Genomic DNA, 25,926 nt, shown 5'->3' on the forward strand with positions numbered 1-25,926 from the left:
AAAGCTTAAGAGTCTATGAAATATTACTGATGGTTATGAGTGACTATGAAGTAACCAAAACTGGGATTTAACTGTGAGTTTCTTACCTCCCCAGGTCCCTCCTACTTGTGGCGCAGAGGATATAGGATGCACAGACGGATGAAAGGTTGGCTGCAAATCAAGGAGGTCATTTGGCAGCTTTGATGTACTATGGAAACAGATGAGGGCAACTATCAAAGACTTGAGCAACATTGCCTTTCTTTCATAAAACTTAGCAAAGCTATTCAAACTATCATAGTGTTTTCCTAAATGGAATGTGTGTGCATGCATGAAATGTGGCAAAATTTAGCTCACTGGATATCCAAGGCCAGGATCAAAAGGAGGCTTCAACATGCCCAGGGGGATTGACTTTTTCCTTTTGGAACCGCAGCCACCCCCATCTCTTTCCAGTATCAAAGGCAGCTTGCTGTAAGGTATTATTTGGGAGGAGGGAGGCATACCATTGGAGTGACAAAAGCACAATGACTCCCTGGGCTCATCAAATTAGTTGTGTGGTTCTTCACATGCTAGCACAGGTTTATTGCTCCTACTAGTTGCACTGAATATATAGCACAAGTGGGAGATTCACACAGATACTTAGGAGGTTTCATTTGCCAATAATTCTTCTGTTTTTAAAGGCTATGCTGCAAGTTTTGCAGTTTGCAGAAATGCAGATGTAATGAAGCATTCATTTGGTTGGGCTAAACTCATGTTTATTTTTGCTGCTTAGAGTCAAAGCAACAGTGCACACAGTCATATTGTGAGGTCCCACCACGCAAACCATTCTGGGTATCAGACTGCATCAACAGTACACTGACTGTTGTACTGTTCTCCTCCAGCACTTCTATAACAAAGCAGTGCTCGTAGGTCAAGTCCACAATTGCTGGTGATGGTATCCATGTGGCACCATAACACACAGTGCTTTTCACTGCAAACAATTTCATATTAAAACTCCAGTTTTACATCTTTTTGAGAGGCTTTATAGAGTTTGGAGCAGTGCTACTCAAAGTGGTGGTCCACAGACTGGTGCCAGTCCATGACCCATCAGCTGCCAATCCCCAGTGACCACCACAACCCAGGTTAGATGGGAAGCTAAAGGGACCAAATATGGTAACAGTCCCTGGCGAATTGGAGGTGGTCCACCACATCAGATAGCTTGAGAAGCACTGATCTAGAGCAGTGTTTCCCAACCTTGTGCCTCCAGCTGTTTTTGAACTACAACTCCCATCATCCCTGACTAGCAAGACCAGTGGCAAGGGATGATGGGAATTGTAGTCCAAAAACAGCTGGAGGCACAAGGTTGGGAAACACTGATCTAGAGAATACATGTGTGTTTGCACAATGGAGCGTCTCATACTTTTGTAGATCATCAATGCTGGATCAGCAGCGTGCACTGAATGTTAACCCCTGCCCATAACCTGTTTAATGCAAAAACAAAAAATCCAAAATCCTAAGGATCTTTAATTGCATAGGACAGTTCATACTGACAGGCCCAGGTATTGCATGCAGGTTGTGACACTGTTAAAAAGATGTAGCTCTGGACCACTGAAAAAAACCCTACAAATTACAGCATAGTTCTATGCTTTCCTGATAATGCAAGAGTGTCCTGAGCAGTTGCATACTTAAGCATTCAAGCATCACTGCCTTTCTTATACATTTAACCAGGATGTTTGGCTTATTCTCCCTTGGCACTAGATAAACAAACCTTACGGTTAGCTTATGTCAAAGCCAAAGAACTACACAATAAATAAAATCTACACAACAGTCTCATTTTAAGGATGTACTCTGCCTAGAAGCTTCCCCCCCCCCCCAATTATGAGCAGTTCTGACATATATCAAGGGCATACCTGTTTGAAGAACTAGGTGTGGAAAAAATGTCAATGGCTGGTGTAGTCATTATGCTTCCTGCTGCATTAGACACAGGAGAGGAGGCTGTTGTTAAGGAGTTATGAGGTTTCTTTGCAAGTTCTTTTAGACGTTGTTCCTGATGGGAAATAAAGACAATTTTTAAAAACAAAGGGGTTTTTTTGCTTAGGCAGTTGATAAAGTTAAGCAGAACAAAGTCCTCAAATAGCTCTATTAAGACCTCTAAAAGGGGGCAGGCAAACTACAAATGAGCAACAGTGTACATTGTTGTGGTTTTACATTTTCTTATGAATAGTTCTCTGTGTGACCCAGTAGTCCAGTATACAAAAAATTCAGGCTAAAGGCTTTGAAAATAATAATCCTATATTCTACTCCTAATTTCATATATATAGCCCCCAACTTTTGGGAGACAGAAAGCTTGTTCCAACCACCCAAGTATTCATAGGCAGCTTTTAAATCAATGTGAACAAGCCATCCTTGTCAACTGTGATCCACTATTTTATATACACAGCCTGCTTTTTCGTCTTTGAACACTGTATATACTAAGGGTGGGAAATCTTTTTCCATACAGTGGTGAGTGTGGTCAGACATACAGCTCCCTCTATCCAGGCAAGCAAGAGGTATTATCATAGTTCAGAAGCACAAGCAATAGGGGAGGATGCAGAGCAAGGCAAGCGAAGGGTGTGTCCTGGAGGGGATGGCAGAGTTCAGAGCTAGACAGAGAGCTTTGAGGTCCCTCATACTTGCTGTGCAACCATTAGGCAAGCCTATATACCACACTCAGTACAAAGGAAAAATCATGCCCACCTTTAAAGCTTTTAAACGTGCCTGCTCTTCCTCTAGTGCGGCTTGTTTTTCCCTTTCATCTACTTTGGTGAGCGACAGGCCGGTGCTTGCGAGGGAGGAGACTGCATTGGAAAGAGTGGTAGCCCTAGGAAAAGTTGACAGAAGGAAACCTGGCAGTTATACAGACGACACAACAGAGAAAGATGCTCAACAGAGCTCCGCTTTGTTTTATTCCAACCTATAAACATACAAGACTCTTTTTTCTTTTGTAGACTTAACCCTGGGAAGCAGATTTTGCCTGTGTTTCTGTACAGATTGTACATATTTGGTGGAAGGGCAATTTGATGGAAACACTTGAAGTCAGCCATGCTCCGTCTATTTCAGGATTCAGTTTATTCACAATGGAATGTGCCCCACTTGGCCTGATTGTAGAAACAAAGTCAAAGCAGCACACAATCTCTAGGACTTCCGAGAGATAAAATGACATAGCGCTGTTAGACACCACTTCAGTCTAGCCTAGATCACATGCATTTTCCTTACTGGTCCTGAAGTCTAGAAGCTATATCAGTTCATTTCAAATTGTGTGACCAATGCTATATTGGTGACAAAGGCAAGAGAAAGCTGCTGCCACAAACTTCGGCACTGCTGTTGTGGTTGGTTTGCAGAGATAAGCAGGTTGAGTTCTTCTAGCAGTTGTCGGCTGCATCCAGCCAAGTCATGCAGAATATCCTGCTTGCCTTCCAATGAGCTCAAGGTGGCATGCATGGTTCCCCCTCCCTCTCCTTATGCCAGCAACCCAGTGAGGCAGGTTAGGCTGAAAGACTAACTGGTCAAGGTCACCCAGGGATTTGAACCCTGGCTGAATCTTGGTCTCCCAGCTCTCAGCTTGAAACTCGAACCATTACACTTTCGATTTGCTGAAATCAACTGGTCTTAATTACATCACCTATTACATGTATATTTGATGTTTGGGAAAACGTAAATGGCCACGTAGGAAATGTTCAAATTTGGAAATAACAGAGGGTGTTGTGTTACCATGACTGCACCCAGATAAGAACACCTGAACAAGTAACATTCTTTCGATTTTTACAAATAAGGACACGTGTGAAGCATATTTGAGGAATCTTCAAGCATTGCCCAACATATGGTGCCAACTACACGGATAATTTAAAACATGCCTGCTTGCAGCAGTAGAGTCTTTGATTTTCTTTCCTTCTAAGGAGGCTAAGTGCTGTTCCAATGCATCAAGAAGGCTGCTTGGTGCCTACAAAAGAAAATCAGTAGCCTTTGAGAAATTAAAGGCAAAAAATGTCAGGTCCTCCAGTCGCAAAGAATTCAACAATAAGCAGGTAAATACAGGCAGCACCATCACCAAAATGTTATTTAAAATGCTGCATGGTACACATGGCCCTAGATTGCTCATTTAAAAAACAAACAAACAACCATCTATGCATTGAAGAGAAATACAAAAGGACAGCACAAGGAAAAAATGGCACATTCATGAATGAGTAGTCACTCTATGTTCCAAGGGTAAGACTTGAAAGCAGCTACTAAGCCACATAAACATGTTAATGCACTATTAATCTTTGCCAACCTGAATTAGTATTTTGGGTGCAAATGCTTAGACAAACAGCTGCACCTCTAATACAGAATTTAAACTGATTTAAAATTTAGCAACCTACTGCTTCAAAGTATAGTAGTTTAGCAAGGATCATTAGCTTTGAAACAGAACAACTGAGAAACGTTCTGAAGTCTGACGATGGAACCAACAACAGATTCAAACCCCATTTTTTAAAAAACCCTCCAATTTAAGAACATGGTAACAACCAATTAAAGCATTAGTGATTACACCAAGGTCTTCTGATTATGAAAGGCCAAACGGACATGCATGACAAATGCATAAAATCATCTACCTGAGAAAGATCTGGTATGTCTCCTCTGTCTATCCCCACTTGCTGTAACAACAAATAGATTTAATAAGATATAGGCCTTAACCATGTTTGGCTAAAGACAGGATGAAGAAAGCACAATGAAGGTAACATGAAAGGAAAAAAAGGCTGTTCTACACACTATGAAGGATCGTATCACTCAAGAAAAAGAAAACAACAACCTGTAAAGAAAAATATAAACTTGCTTACTTTAGTGTGTCAACGGTATATATCAATAACGCCCAAAGCAGCCAAGGTCATTTTTAATGATGTTGCCAAAAACACGTGCATAGAGATTTTACCAGCTCTGCAGTCCTTCACTTTTTGTGTCATATGCTGTAGAAGGGGATGAAGAGCCTCTTTTCTGAAGCATAAGTGATCAAAATCTATCCTGACCAGAGTTACTAGGAATGGCCTTTTGTTTACAGTATAGTTTATTTCAGCAATGGAATAAGCGAAGTTAATGCTAATAAAACAGGTTTCCTGTTGGACTCCTGACGGCTGTTTGTATCCTTGGAACTACAATCCTGGTCAAATTGCAAGCTTGTGTACACCCCTCTGCTGCTGCCATCAAGACTGCACCTTTACATTTAAGCAGCAACCTACAAAGAACTGCAGAAGGAAACAGGGAGCAGGGCAGAGAACTTATGAGAACCTTTGCCACTCATTCTTTCCCCAATGCAATGAGCTGAATGTGTGTGTCGGAGGGTGCATGTGTGACTGAGCTCAGAACAAACATTCTCTGTGACCCAACTCATTACGCAGTGCACCTTAGTTGCAGAAATAGACTGGGGCTTCTTCTACAGCTGTGGCAATGGGAGGCAGGAGGGCCCAGGAAAAAAAGCAAGTGGAAAGGTAATTTTATCCCCATCTGCAGTGTTATTACGGGGAAGGGGAGAGAGCTCCGAGCTCAACTTCTTGTCCCAGGTGATGTGAGGATGCATACACAACACTTGCCAGCAAATGCTTTTGAGTTTTTTTTAGGGGGTGGGGAGAGCTGGATATCACAATAGATATAGTCCAGGAATGACTAGCCTTCTTTGGTCTGAGGGCAGCATTTATTGTTGGTAACCCTCTAAAGGGCTGCATGCCAGCAGTGGGCACAGCCAAAACAAAAAGTGGGAATAGCTAAAGTTTCATCCTTTTGCATGTCACCACTGCTAGTAGGTCAAAGCACTGCAGAAACAGGAAGGAGCATTCCCTCGTTTCTAGAGTGCTTTAACATGCTAACAGTGTTGGCACAGGAGGAGAAAAGTTACCACCAAATATGCTGTGGGCTAGCATTTCAAGCAGCTTTGTGGGCCTGAGGTGGACTATGGGCTCACAACCCCTGATATAGACCCTCTTCTCCCCTAACTATCCCATTTGTCCTTTCAAAACCCATTCATTGTCACTGAAGCTTAGAAATAGCATTACACATATTAAGTTAATGCAAGGTGGAACAATTCTCCACCCCAAAACATGAGTATACTTTTTTCCATGTGAGGAATTATCTAAGAAAGGCATGCAGGGATGAAACTTGTGCATCCTTCCATTCAATATGTAACAGCTCAAAATACTTGGGTGTACACCACCACAAGGCTCATATTCACATACATTACTTGGTGTCATATGATCCATCTCCTAAGCACCTCTGAATGAACCAATATTCTCCCTGTACCCTAACTTAGTGTGGATGGGTCTTCAGCTCACTTTAAGCATTCTAGCTCAAAAATATTGATCACCATTTGATCTCCATAAAACTCTCATTAATAGCATTTAGTCATTTTGAATGATGACAGAACTGGATGGACCAGTAAGTTTTACCTCTGCAACTTTGAGAAACTCAGAAATCCTTGTCATTCTAGTCAGAAACTTCTTATATATGTCAAGGCCTTCTTTGCATTGATTCTTTTTCATGTCAAAGTATTTTTCTACAAAATAAGAGAATTTAAAAAATAAGAGTCATCAATGTGTTTGTTTACAGTTTAATAGTGCTGATGTCATTTAAACAAAATGCTAAACCATTACAAGAATTACCCTAGCCACCTCCTTGGTTTGCACATTACCCCCTCCTCTGGTGCAGCCACAAGGAGATTTGAAGCTTGCTTAATTTTTTTATTAATTGCATTTTGGTGTGTCACCCAAAACCCTCAACTGTTGTTAACCTTAACTATGGTTAGTGAAAAAACCCCAGCTTGGACAGCATGACAAACTGGAGTTAATCTGAAATTGAAGCAAAAGCTTCTAAAGTTCTCAGTGCAGCCAAGCTGGTTTTTTCTTTTTTTGGAGGGGGGTGAGTGTGCAAGCCTGGGCTAAGTTCATTTTTGCCAACCTCAGCTATGGCTCACCATTATATCCAAACCAGCCAAATGAGTAAACCAGTCACAAAGATCAGAGGTGTTTGCCAAGCAAATGGATAACCTTCACCCTTCACCAAACTCTTCTTCACTCTATCATGTGTTTATGTTTAGGCTCAAGAGCTGGAGATAAGGTGCAGGAACAGCAGTTTCAAAGTAAGACATAGAAGGAAGCCTCAAGTTCTCAGACTGAAGTAAAAGTTATAATCTTAAGTCTATGGTTATAGTTAGAAAGTAAAACCCTGCATTTGCAAAGTCTGTAATTTAAGTCACTCTAGACATATTACTGAAGAACGGCGACATGTTAAGAATTTGCACTAAAGAACAACTCCTCTTACTCAAGCCTGATTTTGTTAACGGTGACCATTTCCCTGGAGCAGGCAGAAAACCAGACACCAAAAAGTGATTGCAATGTGACTCCTTCAGTCCAGAAATCTATTTTACAGTGAATGCACAAAATAGAGGGTGTCAACAGCCAGAAGGGAATGGTATTAATCTTGCGCAAATCTAGTAAGTGTCAAAATTGTGGAGTTACTGAATGAAATTTTCAGTGTTCACAGACTAAACTCAATCAAGTTTATTTATTTACATCCACACACTTTGGGAATTATTTACTTTTACTTTCACCTATTGGCAGGAGTTTGTCAGCGTTTGTTGTATAGTAGTAGTATACCAAGCTTTATCCAAATATCTCAGGGCGATTCACAGCATAAAAATGTGGAAAAAACCCAGAGAGTACATAAAACTAAAACAAAACAATAACCACCCCCTCTCACAATGATTATGATTTTAGATAGAAATTAAATATTCAACATGGTGTAAAAAGGACAGGCAAAATAGGAACATTTTCCTCAACAAAACATAACCCAAAACAAAATCCCAAAGTTATTCTAATGTTGTGAATGAGCATGTTCTGCTGCATGCTGCACCACAATCCTCATTTTACTTTACAGCAACCATTCATGTTATAAGCAATCCATGAGAACCACAGTGGCCTACCAAGTACTAGTAAGTAGTTTCAACTTTTTTACTGGATCAACTTTCATTCCTGTATGGACAACCCAATGCATAAAGATTTAGCAGATAGGTACATACTGTATACCAAAGTGAATATAATAATAATGGCACAACTGGGCCATACAGTACCATGCACTAATCTTGTTGCAGACACATTGCGTGAAGAATCTAGGAACAGCTCTGCCAAATCAAACCAAAGGTCCATCTCGCCTAGCATCCTATTTCCAACAGCAGCTAAACAACTGTCTCTGAAAAGCCCACAAATTATAGCACAAAGAAAATAGCTCTTTCCCATTGTTGCTCTTGTTGACTGCCCCAGTCCCTTTCAACTGCAGCCTGAAAGCTGGAAATACTTCAGGTGAAACTTTTTTACCTCCAAAGATTAAGTGCTTCAGCTGCTATATTTCTGCTGCTTGGGATGCTATTAAAGAGAAGCAGGAGCATGCAAAAAGAGTTGCCTACCCATGCCTAACAGGATTCATTGTTTATTTGTACAAATGCATATATGACTGCCACACACTAACTTTCCCGTATCAACTCCAGCATTTCCTTTTCACATTGTATGTGGGACAAACCCTATTCAGAAGCACAAAGGAATGCCTAGCCGACTCCACTCTCCTCTGGAGGTATGGCAGCTCTCCATGAGGAAGTGTAAAGTATTCCAACCCACAAATTCCACTTATGAAAGCCGCCCTAAAGAGAGAGTGCCAAAAGCTAAATTAGTTAACAAAATTGTCACCTTCCCTAAGATCCAAAGAGAAAATTGTCAGCTTTGCAGATTGGTTGTGTGGTAGCTGGACAAGAAAATTATAGTTCAAGCAAGTCATTTTTCATGCCAAAAATACTCCAGACTAGCTTGCGTTTAGGCACCTACATATTTCTGTTTACATGTAAAGAGAAGCAGCTCTTTAAGGCAGTTTAAAATTGTCTTGCAGGAAGTCAAAACAAAGATCACTGTCTTGCCTACTAAGTACAATGAAGAGATGTAAAAAAAGTAGTATTTACCCAACAGGTTAATAATCCCTTCATTATATGCTGCAAAGAGTCTAATGGCATCTTTGAAGAGAAGCATGAAGGCAGCATTAATTACACCATTTGTAAGTTCATTGCTGTTGACCTGCCAGTGAGAAGAAAGAAAAGTTAGTTCAATTTGAAAAAACATCCACAGCTATCTCCTGTCTTCAGTATGGAGGGCAAAGATCGGTCTTGCCTTTTGACATTGTGCACTATAAATTTGTGACATGACAACCTGGTGAAATAAAGGCTCTCGTTGGCTTTGGGAATTCTGCAGCAGTTGCACAAGTCTTAAAAACACACAAGCGGCTTTCCAAACGACAAGGGGGTGTGCCAGTGACCCCCAACTACCATGCAGGTGCTGGGGAAAGCTGCTACTGTAGTTGGTGCTCTCAGTTCCTATCAGAACATCTGTCCATCGCTCCCAAGAGAACATATAGTTTAAGATATTTAGCATTTGCCAACTCAGAAAAATTACTGCTCGCATTACCAACACATATTAGAACCAAACATTTTCTTCCTCATAGGAGACTAAATTTGAACATTTTTTTCACTACCTTTATCCAGAAAGGGCAGAAATATAAACAGGGCATTTATAAGGCATTAAGAGGTAGTGTTTTATGAAACCAGGAATCGGTAGTTTAACCTTTATCGATATCATAACTAAAACACTTACATTGAAATCAAGAAGTGCATCCATCTGGTTTTGTATTATTGGTACTGTTTTTAGGAGTTTCTCAGTATTCATAGTCCTCATGACTCCATCAGCACTAAGACAAAGGAGAAGTGAGAAACACACCAGTAAGCAAAACATATTTGGCATGATGCACACAGAGATGGCTGACACAGGGTGTTCCGCTCTTCTCCCTCCCCTTTTCCCTGCCCCTGCAACCTATGTGCATGCATAAAAGCAATAGGCCAGACCGCTAAGGATAATAGGAGGCCTGTGTCCAGCTCTCACTCTCTGCCCAGTCCATGGAATTTGTCTGAATACAACAGGGAAAACTGGATGTCTTGCCCCAACTTCCAGCCCCAGGAGTTGGGGGAGTGGGCCTGCAAGGAGAACTCCCATAGGATTTCTGTCCTTTTGACTCTAGGTGTAAATGGTTTGGGGGAAGGGGGGCTTAGTGCTAATGCCGGCAAGCTTTGCAGTTTCATTTGGATGTTAAGTTATTGGATTTTGTTAACTTCATGTTTAGATATGCAAGGCATTTTATAATATTTTAAATCATTGTGTAGTCGTATGGATTGTATTTGTGAGCTAAACTACTTAACTCACTCCTACTCTAGGTTTTTAAGCAGGGGTTGGATGACCATCTGTCACAGATGCTTTAGCTGAGATTCTTAAAACTCAAAAGTATTGCATGGGGGGGGGGTGTTGGACTAAATGACCTTTGGCATCCCTTCCAGCTCTATGATTTTATGATTCTACTTGCTGTGAAAACAAGCAAGAAGATCAACAGCAAGAGAAACATTACTAAGTTGAGAGTAACTCAAGAGCTATCCAAGTTCCTAAGTGTCTCAGTCAAGTTTTTAAAGGTGTGTCATGACTATTAAACATTTTAGACTCAAGTAAAGGAACAAAAATGGCAAAGCAGAATTCTATTGATCTTTCTATTTTTTTATACTCTTAACGTCAGTCATTTCAAATTTTCAAGAACACAGAAGTCACAAGACCTTTGACTACTTTCAGTACAAGTTGTATCAGCTGGTGTCCAATGAAATCACTGTGTGAGTTGTTCTGCTTATGCAAAGGAACTTCTCCTTCTGTCCCCCTCAAATCTACTCTGCCCTTAGGTAATAATGCTTATGAGCTTCCTATAAAGCAGTAAATCGTCACTGTTAAAGCAGTATGATGGACTAGATTGACATCTAGTCTGACACAGCAAGGATCTTACGTTCATATCACATACTTTCTTTTAAACTTTCCAAAGTTTCAAAAGAAATTTGACACGCAGCACAGAGCATCGCTGTTAAAATAACACAAATCTAAAGCTTCCTTGGGCGTGTAGAACTAGTTACATAGTTGACTGCAATCCCAAGTGATTACAGACGCAGGGCTGGCAGAGACAGGATAAAAGCATGATAGCACAAGGCACAGGGATGGGAGAAAAGGGCTGGACTTCTATGGAAATGCAGATTCTACTGGGGAAGAGATTTTGGAATGTCTCTTCTCCCAGACTACTTGACAAAACACCAGCATTTAAAAGCTCACTCAAATATGCTCCATAGTGCTGACTCCCTCCAGTACATACTTTTGAGTTTTAAGAATTTTATATCCAAAATTCTTTTCGAGGACTGCCTTCCTTTCTCAGCCTTCATCAACTTAAAAGCCCTTGCTGCCAGCTTAAAAATAAAATAAAAAATACTGACCTTCCAACTTCAAGTCCAGAATTACTTATTAATTAAACTTGCTCGTCACTTGGCACTTTTAATTGTCAAATTTAATATGACTGTTTTGACAAAATGTGTTTTGTGGAAGCTGCAGAACTCACTGCAGTTATTTAGATCAACCCTCTGATCTGCAAAATTCTTCCTTTCCCAAAAGCACACACACGTGCACACAGCCTTCTAATTAAAAAAACATACGAATAAAAAACACCTGGGAACCAAATCATTACCTAGCTGGAACACAAAGCACAGTGGTGTAAAAACAGATCTTGGTTCCATTGGTAGAAAGACTTAACCTTCTAGAGGTCAATTATTCGTTTGAAGTTGCATTTTTACATTTAAGGAAACTTACGAGTAATTAGAACAGAAGTTATAAATGGCAAACTACACCTTAAAATAGATTTATTCCAGACAATGTAATCCTTACCCTCTTTTTACTTTTGTGAAATCAAAAGCTACTTGTCTGTAGGAAACTGCTTTTTCATTCAAATACCTGCTATATCTTCTGATAAATGTGGACATATCATACCCTAAAGAAGAGAAAGACAAAACAAATTAGCTCCTGTTTTGTATGAACAATTATGACTAAACATTAAGAAAGTAACAATTTAAATTTACAGGATCATCATTTGGATCCTATGGATCCTATTTTTTGCTCTATAAGACTCACTTTTTCCCTCCTAAAAAGTAAGGGGAAATTTGTGTGTGTGTTATGGAATGAATGCAGGCAGCGCAGCTATCACAGAAGCCAGAACAGCAAGAGGGATTGCTGCTTTCACTGCGCAGGGATCCCTCTTGCTGTTCTGGCTTCTGAGATTCAGAATATTTTTTTTCTTGTTTTCCTCCTCCAAAAACTAGGTGCGTCTTGTGGTCTGGTGCGTCTTATAGAGCGAAAAATACGGTATATCTAAATTACTGTGAGAATCAAATAAATTAAAAGCACAGATTTCGATATACAAGTGATTTCAGACAAAGACATGCCCTGAGCTTCCTCTTCTCCCACATTTCTCCTTTGACTAAATTAGAACTTGTACATCTCACTCTCTAACTGTAGAAATCATTTTATGGGCAGCTTCATTAGCTGTATGCTAATGTTAATTCGTGGGGGGGGGGGGGGAGGATGTGGACCTTTTACTATTGAACTGCAGACTGTTGTAGAATATAGAGAAGTTCAAATATCTTTTAAGCACTTGGGAGAGGTCTCCACCAGAAGAGTTACACTTTTCAGAATGATAACTGAGTCCTGAAGCAATGATGCTGCTATAAAGACACCTTCAAGGATGTCATGACTCACTTGAAACAAACTAAATGATTTACCTTGCAATCCACTTTTGTCCAAGAAATTGCTCAAGTTAAACAATGTGTTCCTGGAAGCCAGATACTGGATAAAACGCTAGAAGGGATAAAAAGACTTTGGATTATTTGACTGGAATTGTACATAGCTCTTTGTGTGTATCTTATCATTAACGCAGAGTGACCTAGGTCAGAATGCCTATAAGCCAGGCTCCCCCAATCTGGTACCCTCCAGGTTTTGGAACTACAGCTTTCATTAGCCCAGCAAGCAGAGTTTGGGTCTCAAACTACAGTTTGGTGTAATGTCTGAATTGATTCAGCTGTGATGTGGTGAGTACAGAAGAGAAATCTTCTCAAATTGTCCACTCCAAATAAGCAAACCAGAGCAGTTCCAATGCTGGCCTCTCACACACGGATCCAAAGGCACTTCAGATGTCTGCTTTTTAAACTGAACTATCCGAGTTGATGAGCTAGAGTTATTTAGACAGGAATACCATCATGGAAGTAAAAAATAGGTATTCACCTTGTAAGTCGCACCACAGTGTATGCAGTCTCGAGACATGTAAGGCAGGTTCTGAATACAACTATTTTTGTGCTCATCCTTTTAATTGGGGAGGGGCATAGTGTGTTCTCTTTCATTTTCTTATATTTAACTTGTAACAGTGTCATCATGCTGCAGTTTGCTTGGTCACAGCAAGTGGCAATATGAAGTATAGAGTGATGAGAGGCAGCGAGTGGGCAGCCCAGTTGAGCTGACGACAAACAGCCGGAAAAGGATGCATCAGCCACCCTGCTCTGCTGGCTCCACTGTCTGCCAGCCCTGGGGTGTCTACCCAAAGGATCCACAGTCCAAGGCTGGCTGTCACTGCTACTGGCCATCTTCTTGATCCCCAGCCAGCCTGGAGATCATCTGCTGCTTCCACATCCCAAGCAGCTGATCAGGATGCAAGAGCAGCACTGTGGCAATGGGGAAAATGGCCAGAAGTGGCAGCCAGCCAGCATTTGGATCCACTGCTATCTCCTGCACCACATACCAGGCATTGCAGATAAGTCAGCAGCATGCAGGATAAAGGAGCACCCCTCAGGAGAAGCAACTGGGCCAAAAGCAACATCCTCAAACTTCCAAGGCTGCCCTTAATGAACACACTCTGCCCCCTTGTTCCTTTGCCTGAGCCCTATAATGACTGACTACACAGAAACGAAGAAACACCCAAGGTGGACAAAGGAAGACCATCCATCTTTCTCACGGCTGCAACCCTTCATTCAGGCTGGGGATTGGTAAGATTTAAAGGGGAGTGCGGAGTTTGGTGAGCAATGCAAACAGGAGCACAGCCCCCACTATATACTGGGTGAGCATTTTAGGTCTTGTTTTACTGCTGTTTTTATATTTTATTTTTCTTCTTGTTGTATTTTATTTTTTGTCCTATAAGCCACTTGGAAGCACTGGTGTAAAAAGCAGCAAAAGACTATATTAAGATAAATATATATTCTAGCACACATTGAATCCCATTTGGACAAGAAGACTGGATCACTACAACTATGACCTACTTTGAACAGTGAATGAACTTACATGCATTGGTGACATTTAGCCAGTAAACAATTTAACCATGTGGTAAATGATGCAGACTTCAAATGACTCATATTAGTCCCATTCATTCCCCAGCCAGCCCACAAGTGCCTTTTCCTTCTCTGGTTACACCCTCATCAATGCCAAATACATGAACTGAGCAGTATAAATAAAACTTTTGTAATAGCATAGTATGAGGTAAGGAAGTGTTTTAAGAATGAGATCGTGAATGTATTTCACATGGTGATGTGGCACCATTGTTCTGCAAAATACCCTACTTCTTCTCCCCTCCCCTTCAACAGGAAGGATTGTTTCTATGATATAAATTAATTCAGGCAATATGTAGCCAGAAAAATTAAAAAATAATCATTCATGTTCAAACACTATTCTCAGCATTTTCCCAAGTTATGACTGATCACATGCATTATGGAAATGCACAACTGAACAAATGTGTTAATAGTTTTACTGAAGGGGTGATATATATTTAACCAAACCAAAACAAAAAACCTGTTTTGAGATGTGGAACCTAAGGAAGACTGTGGAATGCAAAAAGTAACATTACTCCTCAGGAATTATTGCAAGCTGATTATTTCTAAATTGACCCTATTACTTGTTCCCACCCTTTCTGAATTTTCTATAGTTCAATTCTATAGCTGTCGACAAAATTAACACTAACAATTTTCACAAATACTATAGATCAAGTTACAGATAGGTAGCCGTGTTGGTCTGCCATAGTCAAAACAAAAAAAATTCCTTCTAGTAGCACCTTAAAGACCAACTAAGTTAGTTCTTGGTATGAGCTTTCGTGTGCATGCACACTTCTTCAGATACCTGAAGATACCAGGTATCTGAAGAAGTGTGCATGCACACGAAAGCTCATACCAAGAACTAACTTAGTTGGTCTTTAAGGTGCTACTGGAAGGAATTTTTTTTGTTTTGACTATAGATCAAGTTGTTCACACTTGATCTATATCCTCAATGTCTTTCGACCAGATCCCTAACCACTGGCCATGCTAGATGCAGTTAATGTGAGCTGAAGTCCTGAGGAATACAGGTTACCAATCCCTGTTTCAGAGACACTTACAAACTTATTTATGGCATGTAAGTGATCAAGATCATCCAAATACGCTTTCACAATTTTTGCCAGGGAACATGCATTAGTTAAGCCTCAGGCTGTTTTTAAATACCATTCATTATCCCCAATGCAGGGCAAAAAGCCAGGTTGCACTGAATAAGCCAATTCTCTAATGTATGAGTGATCTGCAGTAATAAGTTACCTCATTTCCGTACACCATTAGATGGTGTGTTGTGATGAGTGACTTGAATACCACCACCCAGCTACTGTTCATTGTCCTTTCGAACAAGCTGTCCGCCAACTGTGGGATATTTACGTTCATCTCATTTGTGCACTGTATTAAATCTGCAACACAAAGAAATTCTCATTGATATTTAAAACAGCAACAGGTTCCATTCAATGAGTGAGGAGAGAATTCTATGGACTACTGGCTGCATTTGCACATCACACTAAGTCATAAACTGATTTGTTATGGAGCAGAAGCCCACTACTATACACTGCTGAATTACTCCCTTCATCAAGCTGGGAGCCATAAACCATGAGCCCTGGCTTAGAGTGATGTGTCAACCAAGGCTCATTATTATTATATTATTATTTATTAAACTGATTAGTCTTTTATGAAAACTCAAAGCAACTTACAAAAATAGCATACAACCAAACCATGTTTGTTCTCGCAAACAAACCAGAACTGCTAAATCAGTAACAAATCTTGGCTTAACCCTGTGGTTTGTTTGGTGAGAAAGACAAAAAGGACTGGGTTCCAAGAGTCACACTAAACCAGTGTGCGCAGTTTCTTGTTCCCAGCTCAAATGGAAGAAAGCAACAGGAGTGATTCAGCAGTGTGCACTAGCAAGCTGCTATGTCGTAGTAAGTCACAGTTTATGGCTTTCTATGACATGTGAACACAGCTGCTCATTTGGTGTGGGATTTCCAGGGCACCTTCAGATGATGCAGGGAGACCGAGACCCAAGAGTAACAGTACACTCTGGAGCATATGCCCCAGTATCCTCTGCACAATGCAATGATCCCCTGGCAAATGCTCAGGGTTCCTCAGATTCCCTGAAGGATAACAGTTGAGGGGGCGGGGAGATAGAGAAAATGAAGCAGGTAACTAAGACTTTAGAATGAGGTATGTACTGGAAGCTTTTTGTTCAGAAGAAGAAGGGGTGGAGACAAAAGTTTAATAAAACTTATGAACAGCATGCAGAACAGTTTCTATTCATCCTCACCACACCAAAATTCAGTGAAACTGATGGGTGGTAGATACAGCAAAAAGCAATCACTCTTCATACAGTGCAAAATTAACATATGAAATTAATTAACATCTCTACTGAAACAGTCTTTTAAACTTATGCGAAACTTATGCACATGACATTCATGAAAATAGAGTATAAAATGTAGAAGACCCACACTGACACCTCTAGAGGTGTTCTTCTCACACAAGAATCCACCCAGACCTGCCCCCAATATAGCCAACAAGAAAAGTTCTTACTGATGTCTTAACTGCAAAGTGATGTAGCCTGAAGTTTATCAAGTGCATGCCATAAACAGGGGCTGTTCCATGCGCCCACAGATTTTCATGGTTATACAGAACCCCAAGTAAAGGTTCTTAAGACTTTAATCATGGGGTTTCATATGAGAGAAGACTCAAGTTTACTGTACTTAGACAATCTATTCTAGAGCTTTACATGTAGTAATCAGATATCTAAACCAAAACTAGCGTACTTAACTTTACAATCTGACCATGTTAATAAAACAGGGCAGCAACATTTGGCACCAGCTACAGTTCCTAAACACATTTCGAGCAAAGCCTGTAGTATACACAGTAGTAGTCAACACATGTTACTGAACTACCAGGTCCAAAAGACAGCTGTACATGGAAAATTTTACATTCTTCTTTGGCGATCACTCGTAGCCAAGTAAGATTGTCTTCCATGCATGAAGCCACAGCAATTTGAAAATCAAAATGGTTATTTTGTGAAAGCCAGTTTGTACTAGTCCTCCCTGTCCTACAATATGCTACTCCAATAGTTCTGCTAATACAGCCAGAGTAGGCTGGTTGACTATATCAATGTGTGTGTGTGTGTGTGTGTGTGTACGCGCACGCACACACACAAATCTGAAAGAAGCATCAGCTGTCCTGCCAAACCTTTACTAGTTCCAAATGAGTTATAAAAATCATATTCTTAGGAGGGCACAATGCTCAGTTCATCCCAGAGACTTGATTTCTGGAGACCGAGTGATAGCAAGGCCAATTGCTCCAAGCCACAAGTATGCAACTCAAGAGAAATTTAGCCATGTTAAAGGACTTGAAGGAGGAATAAGAAGACAAAGCAGACTCAACAGGCTAGAGACATAGCAAGCAGGTCATCTCTATCAAGAGCATTTGTTTATTTTCCGACAGATTGTACCAACAGAAAGATTGGGAAGTTGACTTTGATGATCATGCTTCCTTCCCCACAGCAGAAAATGGCAAAAACCTTATCCAATTTTGCATTCTTTGTGGACCTAAAGCCACTGCAAATTTCACCCTAAGTACCATCTGGGGGGAGGGGGGAGTAACATTTGAACAGCACCAAAGTAGCTTTTCCAACAGTTTCACAAGCAGCAACTTTCCTTTAAAAAAATGCAATTCTAGTTCCCCACTGAAGTGCTGCATAAAATGAGTCATGTTTGGAACCCTATCTGTATACCGCTAGGACCACTTCAAATTAAACTCTTCCATATGCAAGCACTGAATGCAATACTATGTTCCAAATATTAATACATGCCTAATGTGAGAAGTGGCTTAAATTTACTCATGGGTGCTGGAATCATGTGAGAACCCAACTTTTCTCCCTTCAAAATAAAACAGAAACAAGGAAAACAAAAGCCAGCCAAAGGCTTTGACCATTAGCAAGAATAAAGCTCAACACCAATACTTTCTTCAAAGTTAGAGACTTATCTTTGGCAGCCATAGAAATACTTAAGCGATTTAGCAGATTAAAAATGTTAAAGCAGCATTATAGTCATCTAACCTAGCAGGGCTGCCAAGATTTAGTTTAATGGTTTTAATGTTAGAGAGCCCAGGAAGAAGGGAACGGAGGAGGCAAGGGCAGAAGACAGCAAAACAGTCTACAGGAAAAAACACACAGAAGCCAACCCTTGGTTTTCTTCTTGCCTGAAGCTTCTGTAAATGGAGTCTTAGAAATAAAGACTTTAAAATACTCATTGATGTAGTATTCACTGTTTCCTTACCAGCCCAAATAGTTTCCTGCCTCCAACTTTCCTGACTAAAATGTTAGCTTCCAGTTGCTGTCAACTGAAGTAAATTGTAACAAATCCAACCACTGTTCAGCTTTATATAAAGATGCACTATTCTATAGGTTTTGTTCAAGACTCAAGGGGCTATAAACACCTAGCTTCCAAAGACCTTTAAAGTTTTGGCCATATGGAGAGTGTTACTTATGTGCTGGTTCAAGATGAGGGTTTGTAAAATAGGAAAGGAAACACAAAGCTCTCTGGATTCAACTTTTGGTTGGGGCTTACATCATTCACACCTACAAAAGCAAGCTGCAGACCAAACACATGCCAAAACTATTAGTTTTGTGCCCAGTGTCTGCATATTTTCTGTGTTTTCATTGCCGCCTCCAAGTTTAACTTCATACAATGTTCTCATTCATATCCAATAATCTGGAAGCATTTTTAAGTCTCCAATCTACCATTCTCTGGGAAAGAAGCCCCCCTCCCCACACCACATCTGGACATGTCAAGAGCTCATAAGGTTTGATGGGCATTGTGGAAATTTAACTTAAAAAAGCACACATAGCATTTGGTCTTCCACACCTGTTCAGAAAGGATTCAGTGACTTCTGAACATGAAGAAACTCTACAATGCTGTAGGGCTAGTACAAAGACTAAAAGCAGTTTTCAAGATAAGTTCAGTATAGGGCCGCTGCCTAAAATGATATATCCACGTGAAGTTCGTTTTGCGCTTCTACCCTGTATTGATTCAGCACACCTAGCAGTGTTGTGATATCTCAAAGGTTTACCTCAGCCAATGATATACTGGGCAGGAAAATGCAAAACACAATATCCTGATACAGATAAGTTATGCAACGTTCCACAGGAGAAATTTGATACAGGAATGCAGCTTTTGGAGGTAGAATCAAACATAATATGAAGTTCAGGCTTCAGTTCAACCACATTTAACATATAACAAAAAATGTATCATGCTTAAGTAATAAGCTATTCAAAGAGCAAAACACTAAGATAAGGAGTAGCTTCATTTCCTGTCAAAACCCTTTAAGCCAGCACTGGCAAAAGAATACTTTTAAAAGACCAGGATATTTAAGTACAAAAGAGGAGAGGAGAAATTTGGGTCCCTTTAAACAAATGGCCCATGCCAATTTGCTGCTTGGAGGCATTTTCACAGGACATACAAAAAGTATTCAAATTTTAATTATATCCTATTTTTATAGTTAAGGTGATACAAAGACCTGTAATATTTTGCAGATAAATTATTGTGGTACAAGCAGCCTTAAACCAAGTACAGTGGTATCTCGGGTTACAGACACTACAGATTACAGACTCCGCTAACCCAGAAATAATACCTCAGGTTAAGAACTTTGCTTCAGGATGAGAACAGAAATCATGCCGCTGCAGCGTGGCGGCAACAGGAGGCCCCATTAGCTAAAGTGGTACGAACAGTTTCGGTTAAGAACAGACCTCCGGAACGAATGAAGTTCTTAACCTAAGGTACCACTGTAAAACCAAGATGCCGTGTTTTAATAGAAACTGCAGCATGTCACATGCATTTAGTGCATCTCAAAAACGGATAGCAAGATCTGCACAACAGCTCCAGGGACTGACCCAAAGGGCAGCAACTGAGCTCCACTTCGCTCCAGCTTGTTAAGTTCCTCACTCACTGACTCACCTTCTCCACCATAAAAAACCCACTTCTGGGGCTCTAAGAATGTAAGACCTGTGCTAGATCAGACCAGAGCCCTATCTAGTCCAGCATCCCCAAACTCTCCTTTACAAAGCCAACTTCCTGACTCTCTTCTGCTGAATTCAGATTTCCAAGTCTCACAACTTCAATTAAAAATCATGCTTCTAGTCCCTAAAGGTGCAAACAGAAACATCACACACAAATAAAGGAGAGGGACCTGACAAGAATTAGAGAATGTGATGTTTAACTTCACATTTTACTTCCTTTGACAACTGACATGAAATTATCAGGAGGGAATAAGCCCCATGCATAACTTTATATACTGTGAGGTAAAGGCACATTAATACCATAAAAAGGGTGGGGAACAGTAAGACATAGTCCATACCTGTCTACCTTTTTATGTGGCCCTTTGAACTTTATAGCCTTATCAAATTGGTTTCACCTTGATCTTTATCAGGCCATTATTTCATCTCTGTGGGGGATAATTAGCCACGTAAGTAATTTTAGAGATGCAACTGTCCAAAGGGCAACACCTACACAAGACTGGTAGAAACAAAAAACACGTTTCTGCCTCCTCGCCAAGCAAAGTATAGAACAGTGTAGAACGAGTGTAGAACAGCCTTCCTTCAAAGCCTTTTCACTATAATTCTGTGAAACAAAAACTTACTTGACTATTTTGAGAAGACTGGAGTTGCCTTCTCCGTGTACTTTTTCTAAAAGGAGACAAGCAAGGATCAGCCAGGAAATTGCCTGGGAGTGATGAAAGCCCCCCTTTCTGATTATTTCCAAGTTTCCTTAGCATGTTTTGCACAGGACCTAACTGGGAGTGCTGATGAGGGAACAGGAAACAAGTGCACAGTGGTACCTCGGGTTAAGTACTTAATTCATTCTGGAGGTCCATTCTTAACCTGAAACTGTTCTTATCCTGAAACACCACTTTAGCTAATGGGGCCTCCCACTGCTGCCGTGCCACCGAAGCCCAATTGACTAAGTGCTCCTCCACTAAGAAAACGTACCTAACAGCCCCCAAAATTCCAAGATCCATAAGGTTTCAGTATTTTTATGTAGACCCTTCAGAAATTCATTACTTCCATCTTCCAATTAATTTAAGCTTCAGTATCACCAGGGAGCATTTTTTTAAAATTTCAGGTCCCAATACCATTCTGCTTCAAACCCACGAAGGGGAAAACTTTTACCGTACTGTTACTGCCCTGAAAGTTAGGTAGGTCTCTTAGCTCTGCTGTGAGGTGTGGAAAGTCGCAGGAAAAACATGAGAAGCAAACACATGCTTATCTAAAGTCTTTTAAACAGTAACATCTTTCACTAAAGGTATTCAGCTGCAAACACAAGCACAGTGGACCACTTTAAGGGACTTCTACCGTGATCCCTCATAGCAGAGTAAGATTGTCACCATGAACAGTGAGCCTGTGAGTGACTGTAGAGGCCAATTCTGGATCCACACGTCCTTCCAACAGTGGGGACATAGGTTTCCAGGTGGCAGTGAGGGTTTGCCAAACATGCCTTCCTCTTACTACATTTTTCCCTTTCGTCCTGAGTTTGAGCACCTTCAAAGTCCATGACACCTTTGGTAAAGACTATTCTCCAATTGGAGTGCTCACAGGCCAGTGTTTTCCAATTGTCGGTGTTTATATTACATTTTTTAAGATTTGCCTTGAGAGAGTCTGTAAGCCTCTTGTTGACTACCAGCATTATGCTTTCCATTTTTAAGTTCGGAATAGAGTACTTGCTTTGGAAGACTATGATCAGGCAACCGCACGTGACTAGTCCAAAGAAATTGATTTTAAAGAATCATTGCTTTGACACGGGTGATCTTTGCTTCTTCCAGTACACTGGCATTAGTTTGCCTTTCTTCCCAAGCGATATGTAAAATATTTTGGAGACACTGTTGATGGAATCTTTTGAGAAGTTGGAGATAGTGTTTATAAGTGGTCCATGTTTACATGCATACAGTAAGGTTGGTAGTACAATAGCTTTGTAAACAAGCATTTTGTTTTCCCTGCAAATACTCTGGTTCTCAAACACTCTGCACTTCAATCGGGAGAAAGGAGCACTCACAGAGCGCAGGCGACGCTGAATTTTGGCATCAATGTGGAAAGGTAATTGCCAAGGTAGGAGAAGTGATCAACACTTTCCAACGTTACACTATGCCACTGACACAGGTAGGTAGCCGTGTTGGTCTGATGCAGTCAACATAAATTTAAAAAAATTAAAAAATTGCCCAGTAGCACCTTAGAGACCAATCAAGTTTGTTCTGAGTTTAAGCTTTCATATATTTTTATTTATTTATTTTGTATGCCACTGACAGTTTGCTATAATATTTTAATGTAGGTGTGGGAGGCCACTTTCCCGAAACCACAACCAGTGGGAGACATTAGCTGATGGCAGGATTCAATTCTGCTGGGTGTTGCTTCACCAATGCATTCCTTGTGGGAAAGGCACCGGTGACACAGACCTGCAACCAACAGGACTGATCCCTCTGTCACCAGTTTGTGAACAAAATACAATATTGCTAGTGTGTGCTTTGCTAATTCAATCTTTGCAGGGAAGACACTGGGAAAGTAGATCCCTGCAGCCAGTAGGTCTGAACTCTTCATTCATCTGCCATTGAGCGGAGAGTTCAATCCTGATGGGTGCTGCTTCATGAGGCTTTCCGCCTGGGGAATGTGCTGGTGAAGCAAACTCCACTCCTCCGCAGATCAACTTTGACAGGTGGGTAGGACTTCCCATCTAACAGCCACTTGATGCTATCATGATGTCAGGTGATAGAACATGAGGGTGGCCTCATCACCTGCCAAAGTTGGCCCATGGGTGTGTGGGGTGGATAAGGATCTGGTTCCCTAAGCCAGATGCAGTTAATGCTTTAATGACACCATGGATAGCTGGGCTACAACGCTCTAAACACAACCCAGGACTTGATCAGCCCAGCATGCCATGTAAAACGTCAAGCATTATGTATCTATAATGCTGACATTATTGAAGGTGGCTTTATGGAACAGTATACTAAATATCCTCTGCTATTGCCATGATGGCTAAATGGAACCTTCCACATTCAAAGGAAGGAGAGACAGCAGTGAGGGACAGCTTTTGACTGCATGCCCCGCTTGAGCTTCCTGGAGGCATCCTATTACTCACTGTTGGAAAAAGAACGTCAAGCTAGATGGACTTTGCCAATGCAGTAGAACTTCATGTTCTTACAGATAAGCACCAAGAGAAAAATATTGTTCTCTTCCAGTTTATTATAAATAAATAAATACCTTTAGCTTTTCCTATATCCTGGGTGCATCTGGGATATACCAAAGGAGTTCTAATCTGAGTTTTCACTATATCTTACTCAAGCAAATGAGCTAGACACCTTGCAGAATGAGGTGGGAGCAAGCTGGCTTGAACCTTACATTGCAAATTTCACATGTGTTAGTTTAAAATCAAAATAAACCTTGACTACCTCCTTCTGACAGGGAACACAAGATATACCCTCAGTCTACCTTACAGCTACAGAAACCATAAGAGCTACAAAGTGGTGAATTTAGGTGCTATTTATAGTTCTTTAACCTTTTCTGCCATCCCATTTTAAAAATAAATGGAAAAGCCCAAGATCCTAACTAGAACAAGACAGTTGTTATAACATGTACTTCTTGGAACAAAAACTTGTTCTTACAAGAGCGGGTGCATACTGCCAATCTAACAAAGAATTCAGATTGGTTTGTCGTAAAAGATGTGCTCTGCCTAGAGCTTGTGTGTTTAATTTTATTTGGTACAAGACAGAGTCTAGGGCAAGGAATTATCATACAATTATCCTACACCAGACTGTTTTTCTTTAAATAAAGTAGCATCCTTGTGTATTAGCCAGTGAGAGTAGGACAGGAATTTGTCACAGTTCTGATAGATATTGGACACAATATAGATTTTAACCTCTGGGAGAAACTTTGGAAAAGCGACTTAAAATTTATAGCATGTTATTCTTGAAGGAGAACTACCTGAAAATGATTCACTGATGGTATTTAACTCCAAGTAGGCTTGCTAAGATTTACAAGACAGAATCAGATAAGTGTCTGAAGTGTAAAGAGGTGGAGGGAATGTTCTTTCATATGTGGAGGACATGTAAAAGGGTAAAAGAGTATTTTGGAAATGATTTATAAGGAATTGGAAAAAAACAACAACAGAGTCCTTTCTGTTGGGGATAATTCAGACTGAAATCCCCAGGTGTCAGGAAAGGCTATCTATGTATGCAACAACTGCCGCCTGTGTTTCGTTAGCCCAAAAATGGAAAATGAGTGAGGTCCCAACCAAAGACGATCGGCAACTTAAGTTGACAGAATATGCACAACTTGCAGACTTAACATATAGAGAACAAGAAGAACATACATTTAAAGAAGATTGGAAAACGTTTATTGAATATATATTGAAAATAACTGTGTACAGAACCAGATTCCACGGATATTTCTTTTCACTGTTTGAGGTAGAGAATAAATGGAAGGGAGCAGCTCCCAGGACATCCATAAATATTTTGCTAGCTGGGGAAAGATAACACAGTACTATGGCAGCTGCCAGGAGCTTCATGAGCCAGTAGGGATACTTGCACATTTCTACTCTTGGGGCAATCACAACTCACCAAAGGAGAGCAGCCGATTCCAAAGCACAAAATAGCTGCAATATATGTTATGTGCCTTCCGGTTGTACCTTGCAGCTCAAAAGCAGCTAATCAAGAATCAACTACTCAAACTGACTGGCATTAGACTAGACAGAGGGTGGGGTGGGAGGGGGAGAGAGATGCAGCACTAGAATTTGGCTGCTTTCAATTTTGGTTTTAAAGTAAAGGTCAATTCAGGTTAACATATTGAGTCATAAACAATTATACACACAATTATTTATCTTAAAACCCGTCAGATCTTTGCAGGTATCTCAAACAAATCCAAAAATACTTTTACAGGAAATGCAGGAATCCATACAGTTTAATGACAAGACAATCCTGAAAGGGTATGAGTGCAACATTAGCTAAGAGGCTTATCACTTGGATAAATATCATTTGTAGGTGGAAGACAAAAGACATTCCTAGGGGCTGAAGAAGCAGAGGCAAGACAGACTTTGACATCAAAAGTCTTAAATCCAAATACCAGGAAGTTTTAGACAACTATGAACCTTTTCAAAGTTCACTTCTCTTCCTGTTATTAAAACAAAAGGAATGTAGGTCTTAGTGTTAATTATAAGCCTTTTGGTAGTCATCATCTAGCATCCTTCACCATACTAGCAGGTAGCTACACAAAGTTGCCCTCCTTGCCACACTGCTCTTTAAAACATGCTGTTCAGCTGGCTGGGGCTGATGGGAGCTGAAGTCCAAAACATCTGGAGGGCACCAGCTGGGGAAAGCTGCTTTAGCAGCAAGTTTGTTTCAAAGCATGCAAACATTCGGGGGTGGGTTTACATAACTTTCACAAAATCTGAAAAAACCATGACACAATGGTTAGAGTGTTTGACAGGAAGCAGGGAAACCCTGGTTCAAACGCCCACTCAGCCATGAAATTTGCTGAGTGACCTTGGGCCAGTCAGTCTCTCCCTCTCCCCAAATTCTCTCACAGGGCCACTTAGGGATAAAATAGGGAGGACCAGGTTAAAGATTACGATTTATTTTTATATCCCACCCTTCCTCCAATCCAGAGCTGGCAAAAAAGATCAACTAGGGGAAAC

At 40.6% G+C, this 25,926-nt stretch overlaps 1 protein-coding gene across 10 annotated transcripts in view; it reads right to left on the bottom strand.

Annotated features, from left to right (window-relative positions):
• Nucleotides 1-25,926, bottom strand: part of PICALM (phosphatidylinositol binding clathrin assembly protein) — a 63,672-nt gene that overhangs the window by 23,758 nt on the left and 13,988 nt on the right. For 9 of the 10 annotated variants that reach the window (XM_028726000.2, XM_028726003.2, XM_028725999.2 and 6 more), the window contains exons 2-12: nucleotides 15,497-15,639; nucleotides 12,677-12,752; nucleotides 11,787-11,889; nucleotides 9,645-9,738; nucleotides 8,960-9,071; nucleotides 6,405-6,511; nucleotides 4,584-4,625; nucleotides 3,849-3,934; nucleotides 2,692-2,815; nucleotides 1,866-2,002; nucleotides 87-187 (exon numbers count right to left, since the gene is read on the bottom strand). In XM_028726000.2, the coding sequence (XP_028581833.2) occupies nucleotides 87-187; nucleotides 1,866-2,002; nucleotides 2,692-2,815; nucleotides 3,849-3,934; nucleotides 4,584-4,625; nucleotides 6,405-6,511; nucleotides 8,960-9,071; nucleotides 9,645-9,738; nucleotides 11,787-11,889; nucleotides 12,677-12,752; nucleotides 15,497-15,639 (1,125 nt within the window). The remainder of the gene's footprint in view (nucleotides 1-86; nucleotides 188-1,865; nucleotides 2,003-2,691; nucleotides 2,816-3,848; nucleotides 3,935-4,583; nucleotides 4,626-6,404; nucleotides 6,512-8,959; nucleotides 9,072-9,644; nucleotides 9,739-11,786; nucleotides 11,890-12,676; nucleotides 12,753-15,496; nucleotides 15,640-25,926) is intronic. The other variant, XM_028726007.2, reaches the window with a different exon arrangement.

This window comes from Podarcis muralis, chromosome 4, assembly GCF_964188315.1.
Source record: "Podarcis muralis chromosome 4, rPodMur119.hap1.1, whole genome shotgun sequence".
In the NCBI taxonomy this organism is placed as follows: Eukaryota; Metazoa; Chordata; class Lepidosauria; order Squamata; family Lacertidae; genus Podarcis; species Podarcis muralis.